The 13612-nt window shown below is 31.3% G+C and overlaps 3 protein-coding genes across 7 annotated transcripts; 2 read left to right on the top strand and 1 right to left on the bottom strand.

Moving 5' to 3' along the window:
- On the bottom strand, positions 5095 to 8280 carry LOC109333795 (probable serine/threonine-protein kinase PBL26). Of its 3 annotated transcripts, none has more exons than XM_019569367.1 (6): positions 8123 to 8280; positions 7549 to 7724; positions 7171 to 7363; positions 6512 to 6903; positions 5735 to 6381; positions 5095 to 5704 (listed from the first exon to the last, which is right to left on the bottom strand). In XM_019569367.1, the coding sequence occupies exons 1-6, from the start codon at positions 8229 to 8231 to the stop codon at positions 5425 to 5427; spliced, it is 1797 nt and encodes a 598-aa protein (XP_019424912.1). In that variant the 5' UTR covers positions 8232 to 8280; the 3' UTR covers positions 5095 to 5424. The 3 variants fall into 3 exon arrangements, with proteins under 3 accessions (XP_019424912.1, XP_019424913.1, XP_019424911.1); XM_019569368.1 differs by having other exon boundaries at positions 5095 to 5834; positions 5865 to 6381; XM_019569366.1 differs by having other exon boundaries at positions 5095 to 6381.
- On the top strand, positions 9836 to 11367 carry LOC109334061 (protein ABIL1-like). The gene is made up of 8 exons (XM_019569637.1): positions 9836 to 9931; positions 10017 to 10099; positions 10186 to 10336; positions 10479 to 10578; positions 10689 to 10781; positions 10847 to 10934; positions 11043 to 11146; positions 11243 to 11367. The coding sequence occupies exons 1-8, from the start codon at positions 9848 to 9850 to the stop codon at positions 11263 to 11265; spliced, it is 726 nt and encodes a 241-aa protein (XP_019425182.1). The 5' UTR covers positions 9836 to 9847; the 3' UTR covers positions 11266 to 11367.
- LOC109334692 lies at positions 11952 to 13409 on the top strand. 3 transcript variants are annotated; one of them, XM_019570587.1, is made up of 6 exons: positions 11952 to 11970; positions 12222 to 12305; positions 12383 to 12452; positions 12533 to 12642; positions 12931 to 13045; positions 13146 to 13409. In XM_019570587.1, exons 2-6 carry the CDS (start codon positions 12242 to 12244, stop codon positions 13228 to 13230), a joined length of 444 nt encoding a protein of 147 aa, XP_019426132.1. In that variant the 5' UTR covers positions 11952 to 11970; positions 12222 to 12241; the 3' UTR covers positions 13231 to 13409. The 3 variants fall into 3 exon arrangements, 2 of the variants coding, with proteins under 2 accessions (XP_019426132.1, XP_019426131.1); XR_002106133.1 differs by lacking the exon at positions 11952 to 11970 and having other exon boundaries at positions 12188 to 12305; positions 13146 to 13283; positions 13316 to 13398; XM_019570586.1 differs by lacking the exon at positions 11952 to 11970 and having other exon boundaries at positions 12189 to 12305.

The raw sequence follows: 13612 nt of genomic DNA, 5'->3' as shown, positions 1-13612 counted from the left end.
ATGGAGCTGCTAGAGGCCATCCGGGGCATGCTGGAGGGGGAGGAATTTTCAGGGATCATAATGGTTTGTTCATGGGTGCTTTCTCTACCTATTTTGGCATACATGATGCTCTCTATGCTGAGCTTTCTTCAGCCTTTTTAGCAATTCAAAAGGCTCACAGCATGGGATGGCACACAATTTGGTTAGAATGTGACTCATTGTTGGTCACAAAAATTTTCCTAGGTACTATGGTTATCCCTTGGAAGTTAATGTCAACTTGGAGGTCATGTAAGATCCTCATGTCTTCAATGGATTGTTGGATAACACACATCTATAGGGAGGGAAACCAATGTGCTGATTCATTGGCAAACTTCGGCATTGATCAAAATTGCTACACTTGGTGGACTCATCCACCTTCTTTAGTGCTTCCTTATTTGTATAGGAATAGTATTCAATTACCTTCCTATAGGTTTGTAAACTAATCTTGTATGTTTTCAGCTTATTAATATATTATGGGCTAAGCCCCTTGCTTAAAAAAAAAACAAGGTAGGGAAGGTATTAGCACCCTACATGTCCGCCTTAGGCAGTATCCTTCGTTAAAATATATGAATTTACTATCATTATTATTATTTATTATTAAATTATTAAAATGAACAAATTTATTTATTTTTATTATTGTGTCTGACAAGATTGACATTGGTCCTACGTATCCATATTAAGGGAATCAAGGCTTACATGGTTCTTTAGTAGAAAAATGTTTTTTGGTTGAGTTTTTTTATTAAGGAAAGAAGTGGCGTAGCGCGACCTTCCGAAAGAAGAGTGGAAAAAAGAAGCCCCCAAAGTGATCATCCTTCCATCCTTTACGTGTTTGACAAATTTTATTTTTACATTTTATTAATTTTATGGGGTGGATTTCTAACATGTTAACATGCATTGAATGGACACCTGAGATGTAGGAGATCAAACCGCATAGTCTCAAATTCTCCATATGCTTTCATGTAGGCATGTGGTGTTATAGAGCGGAGGAGAGATACTCTAAATCATGACTCCTAGAATGGTAATGATTATGATATGATGCTATTATTAGGTGTTCTGTTTTTTCTGCTCTTTTGTGTAAGGATTTGTGGGCATTGAGAATTATGTTCGAGGTTGTTTTCTGACATGTTTTGTGTGATGGGAAATGGTTGGGTGTTGTAAATTTTTTGTATGAGAGGATAAAACTTTTAGTATTTTTGCTATTTTTCAGGAGTCTCTTTTGAAGAGAGATTTCTCTTTTGAGAAATGTTTATTTTGAGGGAATGATGACTATTTTTTAGAGAGGTCTTTTGTGAGAGAGAGTTTTTTCTTGAGAGAGCCATCTTTTCGCATCATAAGTCTATACTACTTATTTATAGTAGAGGATTAGACTCAAGTCTATTTTATAAACAAATCTTCACCATTACTACTTTGGAGAGGATTAGGAGGACATATTCTTCATCATAATCAAATTTTGATTGTTTTTTTTTTATTTTACCACATTAAGGATATGTTACATTTAAAATCGAAATTAGTCGAAATCCTCTTGGGCATAAAAATATTTTAGTGATTTCAAATCATTTTAGGATCATTGCATTAGGCAAAAATAATCTTTAACAAATCGCAAAAGTTTCAATTTTTTGATTGGTTATTCTCAAATTGCAATCTTAATTCATTTGAGGATTAAATCCCCAAAGATTTAATTTTCTAATCAAATTGATTTGTGTAACACAATTAGATTGATATGAATTTTCTAATTTGATTTGATTTGCATATTTTCATATCACAATATTGATTTGATTTTTGAATCCTTAAAGATTTAGTTATTATCAAGGTGATTCATACAACTAATAAAATGGACATGATGTGATTCAAATTACATATTTTTAAACCTTAAATTTATATGATAATACAATCAACTCTTTAATTCACTCATCTTTTATTTTTATTTGTTTAGCATTATTATTTTCAGAATATATAACACCTAGTTCTGACATGCGACCTCTCAGACACATGAATATACTATGTGTGCCACCCATCAAGCTTAAATACCCGTGCAATATTTTATTCCCCTCCCAGAGGAGCCTTCCGCGACTCGATCTCGTGACCTCAGAGATAAATAGTCACTATATCACTGAGTCGCTATCATTAGCTTAATGATAGCGACTCAGTGGTATAGTGACTATTTATCCTTGAGTTCGAGTCGTGGAAGGCTCATCTGGGAGGGGAATAAAATACTGCAGAGAGTACCCGCTTAGTATATTCATGGCCCTGAGAGGTCGCATGTCATAACTAGGGTGTTACAATGAGAGTATAATACAATTTTAATTCATTAGAATTGATAACAACTTTTTTTTATTATAATAGAATCATCTACTATTTTTATTAGATTGTAGTTTGGAACGTGAAGCCAATTTCAACCAATGACATTTTAAAATGACAAATATTCCAAATAAGCATTTTTAATGCTCTCTATAATATTATAATTAAGGAAAACTCTTACAAACTTTACATATTTTTTTAATTATTACAATTATGATTCTTAGACATTTAGGACTTTAATAAATTATGAATCATCCTCCATCTTTCTACTTTTATATCAATTTCATGAAGAATAAAAATGCGTTATTATTAATTTTTAATTTCTAATAAAGTAGGTTACAAATAGTATTATAGTTTCTTAATGTTATTAGATAAGCCGTAGTATTAAAATAAAAATGAGATTTTTAATCAAACTATTTTTTGGAACTTAAAGTCAACTACAATAGATAAAATTTTGAAAATTTCAAAAGTTCTACATAAGCTTAAAAAAATAATTTTGGAATCTCAAAATATACATTGGATATTCCACAAGTATAATATTATTTTGAATGAGAAAACATGAAAACAATTTTTAATTGATTTTAAATTACTAATATTCTTATTTCGAATATTTAATTTCTAAATGAAGAATATACAAATAAAAGATGATTTGAATAAATTATTTATCATCACAATCTCTATAATTTTATTTTCCAATTGGTGAAGAGTAATAATAAAATATTATTAACTAGTAAGACTAAATAAATTTGGAGATATAGTATAATATTTGATAGTTTCTTAAGAGTACTATATAAATAGTACTATCAAAAAATCAAATGTTGACTTGTAATACAAAAAAATAATGTGTTTTTTCCTTTCTCACACAATTGTTTGGAATTTAGAACACACAGAATTTTTGAAATATCAAATATGTTTATAAACTATAGAAAAATTTACTTGTAGTGCTTCAAAAATTACTTTTCACATCTTCTACATATAACATCATTTTCAACGAGAAAATTTAATTCTAATTTTACTTTTTATTTAAAATAATGACTTTCATGATTTCCTAAAATTAATTTTCCAACTGAAAAATGAAATCAAACCAAATATGATTTGAATCTTTATCGCTATAATGTCAAATGGATGTGTTAAAGAATAGGAATGTCATTCGAATTAGTAAATAAAATATGTGACAGTAGATTATAGTTGATATTTTTTAGGATATTATATAAATAATAGTATTTGAAAATAAAATTGATATCTTTTAAACAAAGAAATAAAAAATTGTAATTCTTTCACAAACTAATGTTTTTCACCACATGATTTTGAAATGTCAACGATGCTAAGAGAGGAAATTTTTGAAAATTCCTAAGTATAATAATTTCCATAGAGGAAAATTGATATCAATTTTATTTTTATTTAAAAATATTACTATTTTTTATTTATGAAAATTAATTTTTTAACAAAATTAGATGACTTGAGTAAATTGGGTATCATCCTTCATCTCTATAACTTTATCTCCAAATGCTAAGGAATAATACTATGTCATTACTAATAGTGAACAAATTAGGTGACTGTACAGTAGAGTGAATATTTTTAGAGGACATTCTATAAATAATAAAATATTAAAATGAAATTGAGATTTTTTAAACAAAAATGAAAAAAATTAATTCCTTCTCAAATTTTGCTTTAAAATTTAAAGTCATTTTCCACCAACGAAATTTTGAAAATGTCAAACATTATTAAAAACTTGAAAAATAATTATGGGGTCTCAAATTATACTTTATATGTTTTGTAATTATAATACAATTTTCAATGAGAAAAATTGATATCAATTTTATATTTCATTCAACATTATTACTGTTTTTTTCTGGAAAATTAAAAATGAAAATAAAAATTAAGTCAATATTATAATATAGTTTGTAGTGTTTAAAAACAATGGAATACATAGATAAACTAAATAAATAATTATTAGCAATTTTATAGCTATTTATTGATTTAATTGTCAACATAAATTAAAAAATGATGCACGTAAATCTTATTACCTGGAACAATTTTTATGTATAAATACAGTGTAATAACATCACAAAAATCTCTAACCTTAATAACTAAGCAAAATTGATGATGGTTGAACCAAGTATCTATGTCTTCATGTTGTGTCTACTTTTACTACTTCCTTCCAATCTCATGGCTATAACCACTAATGGCATATCCCTTTACCCTAAAGTACATGTTTACATCACGAATGGTTTATCCAAAGGTACACTTCTAACTGTTCATTGCAAATCCAAAGAGGATGACCTTGGTGTACATTATCTCAACTACCAAGAGCAATATATGTTTTCATTTCACTATAATATTTTTGTTTTTCAAAGATATACATTGTTTTATTGTGGCTTCACATGGAATGGTAAATTGCACTGGTTTGAAATTTATAATTGGAAGAGAGATCATCATGAAGGGAGGACAAATTTCAGATGGAGCATAAAAGAAACTACTCCTTGCTTGTTCAATTATGTAACAAAAAACTTCGATATATGTGACTATGCTTACACTTAGAGCCACTTCAACTTGTATAATCTATAATGATATCTATCAAGAATTGGGGTCTAGCAATGTAATATCTATTATTAATATCAAAATAAATGTGCTTTTGCCAATAATTTAAAGGGATATGTTATACAATGCTAGCTTTCCTACGATTTGTTATTTAGGTTTTGTTTTGAAATTCTACACATCATTAAGCATAGAGTGTTCATATATGATTACCTTGCTCAACCAAACTGATGCGTATATAGTAATTATAAACAACAAGGAATAGAGTTTGACATAAAAATATAGAAAGCATCATGCCAGACAAACAGCTTACTTCAATGTTCATCATCACAAGTTATATGTATAACCAAGGTGGTGTGATCATAATTTTAGGTAAAAGTCTAAAATCATCTTATAAACTTTGCATGGTGTGTGATTTATGGTTTAGATGAGAAATGACTATGTTGCAGTGGAACCAGAATTCAGTGTCCTTTTTACACATGTTTTTAAGTGTACATCATGCAAAGTTGAGATTGTTGTTTAGGATTTTGCCCTTTATTGTTATGGTGAATGATGATGATGTTGATCACCTTATTCCTCATCATCTGATCCACTGCTGCTTGTATGGTCCAAAATATGCATTCTATTGCTCCCTTCCTCGGACCTTCTATCCATGCTGTATTGATAATCTGAGTGAACACTTTGATCAATGCTGAAAAGGCCAGAAGACATGTTCCCTTGTGAAGGCCTACTTTCGCTACGGTCGAAAACCGCATCTCCTTCATCATGTGACTCTTCACTGCTATTGGAATCATTTCCATTCTCTGAACCCTTGCCACTGCTTCTCTTGTGGCTTAAAACTCTCACAGATTTTTTGCTACTTTTTATGCTTAAGCTTGACTTTTTACTCTTGTTTTGACTCTGAGAATTTTTTTTGCTACTCTTCTTGCTTATATTACCATTAGCAACACCATGTGATGATTTTATTCCATCTTCTGAATCTGAATTACTAGAACTGCTGATTCTGCGGCCAGAAGAATTGTTTGCATTCTTTGATCTTGTGCTGCTTTTGCGGCTTGGTTTCGAGTAATATTCATCCTTTGTATCTTGAGGACTATAATCACGTTGGTCTTCATTCTGATAATAATCATCTGACACATCACTTTCTTGGTATTTTGCACTAGCTGAAACCTTTTCTTTAGCAGTTTCATCATCACTACTTTTATCCTTGTTGTGATAAGAACCATCTTCTTCATCAGAACTATCGCTGTTGCTCTTAACAGATTCTTCTTCTTCTTCTTCGCTTTCATTTTTACTATCAAGAGGGATTTCAGGAGCATTAACAACATTGTTTTCTGGAGGAGAAGTTGAAAGAAAGCTTAGAGCAGTTACAACATCACTCATCAAAGGTCTTGCTGCTGATTCCTCTTGTAAGCACATTGCTGCTATTGCAACAACTTGATTAAGATCCTTGTCTGGGTAATTTTTATTCAGAAGTGGATCTGCTATATCTCCATATCTTTTTGGGTCCCTGAATATAGGTTGTGCCTGCTCAACCATAATAGCAAATATAAAAAATCAACAGAGATATATATTAGTATATCACATTCATATATGTTCAATGTTAGAATAATCAATAATAATGTCAAAAAGAGTTTGTTAGTTAGTAATAATTTACCCATGAAACTAGATTTTGCTCATCATTAGGTCTTGTGGTGTCAACCGCTTTTCTTCCGGTTATAAGCTCTAACAAGACAACTCCAAAACTATAGACATCTGATTTCAAGGTGAGGTTACCCGTTCTTACATACTCGGGAGCACTGTAACCATAGGTACCCATAACTCTTGTAGGTACAATATTCATCTTATCTTTACCAGCAAGTTTGGCTAATCCATAATCTGATAATTTTGCATTAAATTCATTATCAAGTAAGATGTTGGAAGATTTCAAGTCCCTGTATATAACTGGTGGATTAGCCTTGTCGTGCAAGTACCATAGTCCTTTTGCAGCACTAGATGCTACTTTCATTCTGCTATACCAATCTAATGGTGCTTCATCTTGTCTACTCTCTGCACAAAATGTACCTTGTTTTAGTTTTCACATGATAGAATTGCATGCTTGGTGCCTAAGACCAAGCATAAATGTAAAGAAAGTGACATAACTAGCTGTAATGAAATGATAAGAATCTGAAACATGATATGTTGTATGTGTAAGTGTGTGACAGTGTGAGTGTAACATTATTCTAGTTGATTCAAGAAAAACAAGGCAGTAGTTATGCACATATAAATGAAAAGTAATCTTTATAAACTATATATTCTCATAAGTCATAAGCTTACCAAAAAGACAGTGTTCGAGAGAGCCCCCGGGCAAGAACTCATAAACCAAAACACGTTGATCTCCATCAGCACAATAACCAACAAGTTTGACTAGATTCTCATGATGCAAGAGACTTAACATCAAAACCTCAACCAGAAATTCCTTGCTACCTCCTTGCATTCCATTTCGGTCGAGTTGCTTCACAGCTACAACCTAAAGAAAAAAATCATAGTAATAATAAACAAGTAAATAACACAAACTTAGTAATTGAGATGGTATATAGTAGTACAATGTTCAGTTAGTGAGATGTTTTTGGCAAAAGAATAACGAACCAGTTAAGGTTGTAGTTTTATTATTATAGATAGAGATATGGATAGAGATGAGAATAGGTGTATAACCTGTCCAGTTGCAGGAATTGCACCCTTGTAGACTCTTCCAAAGCCACCTTCACCCATAAGGCATTCTTGCCGGAAATTCTTTGTTGCAGTTGCTAGTTCACGAAATGTGAAATTTTGTGCTTGAATATTTGAAGGATCAACTTGGTTTGTATCCTCTTTTGGTTTCTTTATATCAACTGCATGCAATGTCATTTGAAAGTCATTTGAAAGATGAACCAAAAACTATAATTGCTACAACAATTGCTAAGTATAAATTCACAAGCTAAGCAAATTAATTATACATTATTCCAAATGTTGATTCCAATTATTCATCCTAAGCTAAAAAAGCTAACTCTAACAATTTAAATAATCAAGTTCATTGATGTTATCTAATTCATCCTGAAGTGGGAAGTATATTCTAAACCCTAAAATGGATATCATGAGCGATTTTAACATCTGGGTTTATTGATATCCCCAATGCAATGCAGTAAATGTTAGCACCCACATAAAATCATATTTAATTTGATAGAATTGTTTAATCTTGTATAACTCTGCACATAAGAAGTATATAAGAATAATAAAAGAGGTTAGTTACCTGGTGTTCTTGTTATAATATTTTCTTGTGGTGTAGGCCCTCCTTGCTCCTTCTTGAAGCTATCGCTATTCTTATCCTTATTAGATGAAAAACATGGAAAGCAACTCATTCTTCTAATAAGGATTATGTATATATATTATTATTATTATTATTATGATTATGATTATATAAAGGAGGCATACATATACATATACATATACATATACATATATATATGTATATATGTAAGGTTATGTTCTAAATTATGTTTACATGCATTGAAGATAGAAGAATGTAAAGAAAAAGTATAATGAATGAAATGAGTAGAGTAGAGACGGTGGTTCCCTCAAAAGAGATTGAAGGACCCCGTAGGAAGGGAGCAGGTATAGGAAAAAGATGGAAGAAGAAACATGAAGATAGCTATGCATGTATGCATCTCATCATGTTATGAGACAAAACAGGAACCTAGATATTTGAGTGGACATTATTTCCTATAATTCTGTTTCATCTCATTATTTACTTATTGTCATCCACCTTTTCTTATCTTTATTAACCTTTCTTTCCATAAATATATATACACCGTTTCTCCTTATATTATAATTTAGAATATAATAAGCAAAACTATTATATTGGTAGCTAAGATTAACTAATATACATTCTATACATAGATCATTGCATTCAGACTTTCAGTTTGAAACAACTAAATGTTTTTCACTGCCACATTGGTAGTTGGGAGTGTATTCTCTTTCTTCATGGAATCCAAGAATGCAACCAAAAACTATCTGTTTATTTTTATGTATAGCTGTAAAACGGGTTCATCACACCAAAACAAAAGTTTTGAAATGGTTATGGTTGGCCCTTGTTTAGTTAGACCTGATAAGGATATGATACTGGTTGGTCTTAAAAAAATATAATTAATATAAGGTTCAAATGCAAGCATAGTGTGATTTTTAAAGAATGAGTGTTGGGTAAAAAAGTTAAGTATAACAAATCAAAGCACATAAGCAACGTCTGATAGTAAAACTTACTTTGACAATAATCAAATATACTAAAGAATGAGTGTTGGGTAAAAAAGACAGTAAAACCTGGTAAATATAAAATGAATTACTAAAGAAGAGAATAAGTACTAGGTAAATATTAGAATCTTTAGGTCCCATGCCTAGTTGAAAGCATATTCCTTTTTTATATATTCTTTCATGTATCTTTATTCTTGTAGTCTATCACAAACATGCTCAACCAATCAAGGCCAATTTATATGGTTAAGCTTGTAAGAGTAATAACATGATTTTAAGTTTGATTCTTGAAATTTCATGATAATAGGTGATTTACAATTTTATTGTAGTTTTTATTTGAAGTTGATGGTTTACTATTAGGTTCTAATAGTTTGATGGTTGTTTTAGAAAATGGATGAAGAAATATTAATTTTGTAAAATGTTTGTATTTGAACACAAGCAACAAGGGATTGTCCAACCAAAGGAGAAGGCCAAACTGGCACCTCTACTATTGGAAATTGTGTAATGTAAGTTGTATAAGAATGTTGTAGAAATATAAAGCAAATAAAGTTATATATAATTATTAATTTATTATTATGCTTTGAGTAAGAAGGGAGAATGTGTATGTATATTAGTTTAGAGTTTAGAGATAGTGGTTCAATAGATGGTCTCTGAAGGGAATATATGTCATTTTCAATTCTTAATTATTATTATTCTTTCATTGCTTCCCTTTCCAGTCACTTACTTCCATTTGATGAAGTTGATGGAGTTTGAGGGAAGAATCACATTCGACCAAGCCTCCATGGAAACTACCAACACCTTCATCTTAGCCTTACAGGTTCTTTTATTTTCATTATATCATATCAATGCTTTTATTTTTCACAACAAACCATATAATATAATATAATATATGCTCTTTTCAGGACCTTAAGAATCTCAGGCCTCAACTCTATTCTGCTGCTCAATACTGTGAAAACTCCTATCTCCATACTCATCAAAAACAAATGTAAGACATAAACATCATGCATTCGCTATTTCAATAATATGTAACTAGTAGTATATAAAAAGTCTATCTATGCAATAATGCAATAGGGTACTCCACAACCTCAAAGATTATGCTGTTAGAGCCCTTGTCAATACTGTTGATCATCTTGGAACTGTGGCTTACAAGTTAACCAACCTTCTTCACCACCAAACATTAGATGTCTCAATAATGGACTTGAAGATCTCTACTCTAAATCAGGTAATTAAGAATAATTAAATAGGTTGCCTACATATCCTTCCCATACTCGCTAGGTGGGAGTCTCGGGAACTGAGCTGCATTTTTTATGTTTAAATAGATGAATGTGAATTGGAGTTGAAGCCGTATATTTGCTTATGTCTAGAAACTCCACACATGCCAAATCTACACGGATGAAGAAGGTCTTAGGCAACAGCAGTTGTTGGCCATCATTCCTAGACATCATAAGCACTATATTTTGCCTAGTAAGTTTAAATGCTTTTACTTTCCTCCATAAGTAATTAATGACACTATAGATTTTGTACCTTTTGCTTTTACTTATGCTTCTGTGTTTCTGTTTAACAATACAATCTAGATTCTACCAATAAAAAGGTTCATTTCAATCCAAAAGTACAGATTGATGCAAGACAAAATGAACTTCAAAGCAGAAAGCGTGTTCAATCATCAGGTTTGTGGTTGGGGAAACTCGGTCCCTTTTGTATTATTGATCTGAATGTGTATGATTGTGTGTAGGTATCCCTGTTGCAAAAACTCTTTCATGGCATTTAGCATCAGAAACTAAGTCTACCTTAAAGAAAAGAGCATCCCGTTCCTCAACAAAGTAAGTTTGTAGTTTGAGGCTGCATAGGACTATTCACTATTGCTTAAGTTGTGATGATTGATGGCATTACCATACAATTTATTATGTTAAAACATGTATTTTTTGCAGAACAAAACACCAAAAGTTTTCTGCCAAAACCTATGGAGTTTTCCAGCTTTTAGATAAAAGAGAGAGCATGTCAAAGTCAAACTCAAACTCAGTTATGAAATGGAGTTACTACATCCAAACTTTGATACCCTTATTGAGTTGTTAATGATTTATTGAAGTAACCTTTGTAGGACTATAATGTAGTGATGATTATGTTTCAGAAGGATGCAGTGGAGGGTTCTAAGGCATTGGCAGCATTGAGATCAATTCAAAATCCAAGTACAAGGGACATTCTCCAAGTTCCCATTGGAAGCAACAATGTGCTAAAACCTTTCTTTGTGAAGCACAAAAAAAACAAAATTGTTAAATCTAGGAATGTCTAAAATCACTTTAGTTTATATTTCTAGTTCTAAAATCACTTTATGTTTAATATTTATCCACTATATATAAATCTTTACATTTTTACTCTAATGTCATTTGATATATTTGGATATTTAACAAAATGAAATACTATTGTGTTTTAGAATTGAACAATAACACCAACTTAACTCATGTTGGTATAAGTAGAAAGGAGTTCCAGCTCTTTAAGCAAACAAATTTACGTTTATGTCCTTTAAATGATATATGTAAAGTAAAGATTTGAGTTCAAGTATTATATACTAAGAAAAAACTATTAAAAAAGTTTATTGATATAAGTAAAATTTACTATTCAACTTGAAAGGGGAATAGCATTCACTATTCAACTTCACCTTTGGGCCTAAATTAATAAGTTTTATTTATTTATAAAAATTGAAAGCATAAGATTTGAGTGGTTGAGTTGAGATGATATTTTGGTAGGTGAGAGATAGAGGCATAACAGTTTGAAGTGGGAAAAGAAAGCAACGTTGCATACATAAATAGAGAGAGAGAGAGAGTTGAGAAGAATATTGGTAGATTGTGTCTAGAATAGGTGAGAAAGTGTGGCCTTACAGTTTTGTATGACTCATTTCAACTTATCCTCTCAACTATTATTACTATCTTTTCTTTTACTTTTTGCCTATCACCTGTTTGCTTAAATGTCTCACTTATCACCATCTTCCTTTCAATCTTCTTTTATGCACCATATACCACACATTAACATAACCAACATTTTCATCCCTCTTCTTACTCTACTTTTTACATTACTTTACTATCTAATAACATTTACTTTTTGTTTCTTAGGTTCAATTCAATTGAATTGAATGGAGTGGTCATTTGTTCATAAAACTTGGGATAAGTGGGCTTCTCCCAACATTGGTCATTCTGGTTAGATATTATTATTAATAATAATAATAATATCATTCTTGTTTTTCAATTCATCTTATCATCCTTCTATTTTGTAGGTCACCCTTTAAAAGCTGCTTTGCTCATTAATCATGACCCCAATGGACCATCACGCTTGTTATCTACCATGTAACACCTATCAACAATTGTTATTATAGTTCATCATATGCATTTTATATTCATCTTATTTTCCTATTCAATGCTTGTAGTGCTGAACAAGAAGGAATCAAAGCCAATCCAATTGAATTGAATCACTTTGTGGACTTCATCAAACGCAATCAACTCCACACAGAGACCTTCATTATTGCCTCCAATCAATGTAACCTTAACTCCCACCTAGTCAAATTATGTAACATTGAACAATATATAGCTTATACATATGCTACTCCATGTTCATCTGATTATGGGTTGTCAACATTTAAATTGAAGTTACATAGAGTATAAGTCTAGACCAAACTTCATCTGTGAATACTAAATCGAGTGTACGGGGAATGCATGTTAATCTAGGAATGGTAGTAATGCATGTGATCAGACTCATTACACTTTCTGTATATTATATGTACTTTATCCACTCCTATCCTATGACTAATGGAATTTTGGATGGCAGACTTGGTAACATCAATTCATGACAATTGGTTTAGTGCAAGGTGCATAAACACATCAAAGCCTGCTGGTGAAGGTGCAATCGTTATGCAAACACCGGCTTATCTCTTGGTTGCTTTGTAAGCATATATACTTATAATTCAGCATTTTTGTCATACACTACAAATGTACTTAGCACTCTACTCCCTCTCTTCCTCTGCTTATGCTCTCCTTTCACAGGTATGAAGGTTCGATTGGTCCAGCATCTCGTGCTATGGCAGCTGCTGATCAGTTAGCTTGGCAATTAGGCCGGAAAAATCTTTAGAATTGTCCAGAATCATTTTAGTTTACATTTCTTGTTCTAGCCTGGTGTTGTATGGGAACCGGTAACCGGTAACCGGTAACCGGAGAGTGATGATAGTCAGAATCTTGTGCTTGCTAATGATGAATTAATGTGTAAAAGACTATGTATGTAGAATGAGTAATTGTGGATTTGTGGTATTGATGATATAGCCTATACAGAACTTTGAAATATAGGTGTGATAGAGCTCATAAGCCATTCATCTCTCAACCTAATTAACAAGCCTATATACAATAATATCTTAACCTAACCTTATGATTTTGACTCTGATCACCTTTGACATTATCCACACTCATCTTTTGATGTTGGAAGGCAAGAAGAACTTATTGAGAAAGGTTTGCTTTAG

The sequence above is a fragment of the Lupinus angustifolius genome, chromosome LG19 (assembly GCF_001865875.1).
Source record: "Lupinus angustifolius cultivar Tanjil chromosome LG19, LupAngTanjil_v1.0, whole genome shotgun sequence".
NCBI classification, from domain to species: Eukaryota; Viridiplantae; Streptophyta; class Magnoliopsida; order Fabales; family Fabaceae; genus Lupinus; species Lupinus angustifolius.
This window is presented reverse-complemented; position numbering and strand designations above follow the sequence as displayed.

Coding starts and splice junctions, on each gene's coding strand:
- LOC109333795 (XM_019569366.1), bottom strand. CDS start 8,231: ATGAGTTGCTTTCCATGTTTTTCATCTAATAAGGATAAGAATAGCGAT. Junction 6,904..7,170: donor TCTCGAACACTGTCTTTTTG/GTAAGCTTATGA, acceptor CATTTTGTGCAG/AGAGTAGACAAGATGAAGCA. Junction 6,382..6,511: donor AGCAAAATCTAGTTTCATGG/GTAAATTATTAC, acceptor ATGGTTGAGCAG/GCACAACCTATATTCAGGGA.
- LOC109334061 (XM_019569637.1), top strand. CDS start 9,848: ATGAAGTTGATGGAGTTTGAGGGAAGAATCACATTCGACCAAGCCTCC. Junction 10,579..10,688: donor TAAGCACTATATTTTGCCTA/GTAAGTTTAAAT, acceptor AATACAATCTAG/ATTCTACCAATAAAAAGGTT. Junction 10,782..10,846: donor AAAGCGTGTTCAATCATCAG/GTTTGTGGTTGG, acceptor GATTGTGTGTAG/GTATCCCTGTTGCAAAAACT.
- LOC109334692 (XM_019570587.1), top strand. CDS start 12,242: ATGGAGTGGTCATTTGTTCATAAAACTTGGGATAAGTGGGCTTCTCCC. Junction 12,306..12,382: donor TCCCAACATTGGTCATTCTG/GTTAGATATTAT, acceptor TCTATTTTGTAG/GTCACCCTTTAAAAGCTGCT. Junction 12,643..12,930: donor CATTATTGCCTCCAATCAAT/GTAACCTTAACT, acceptor TTTGGATGGCAG/ACTTGGTAACATCAATTCAT.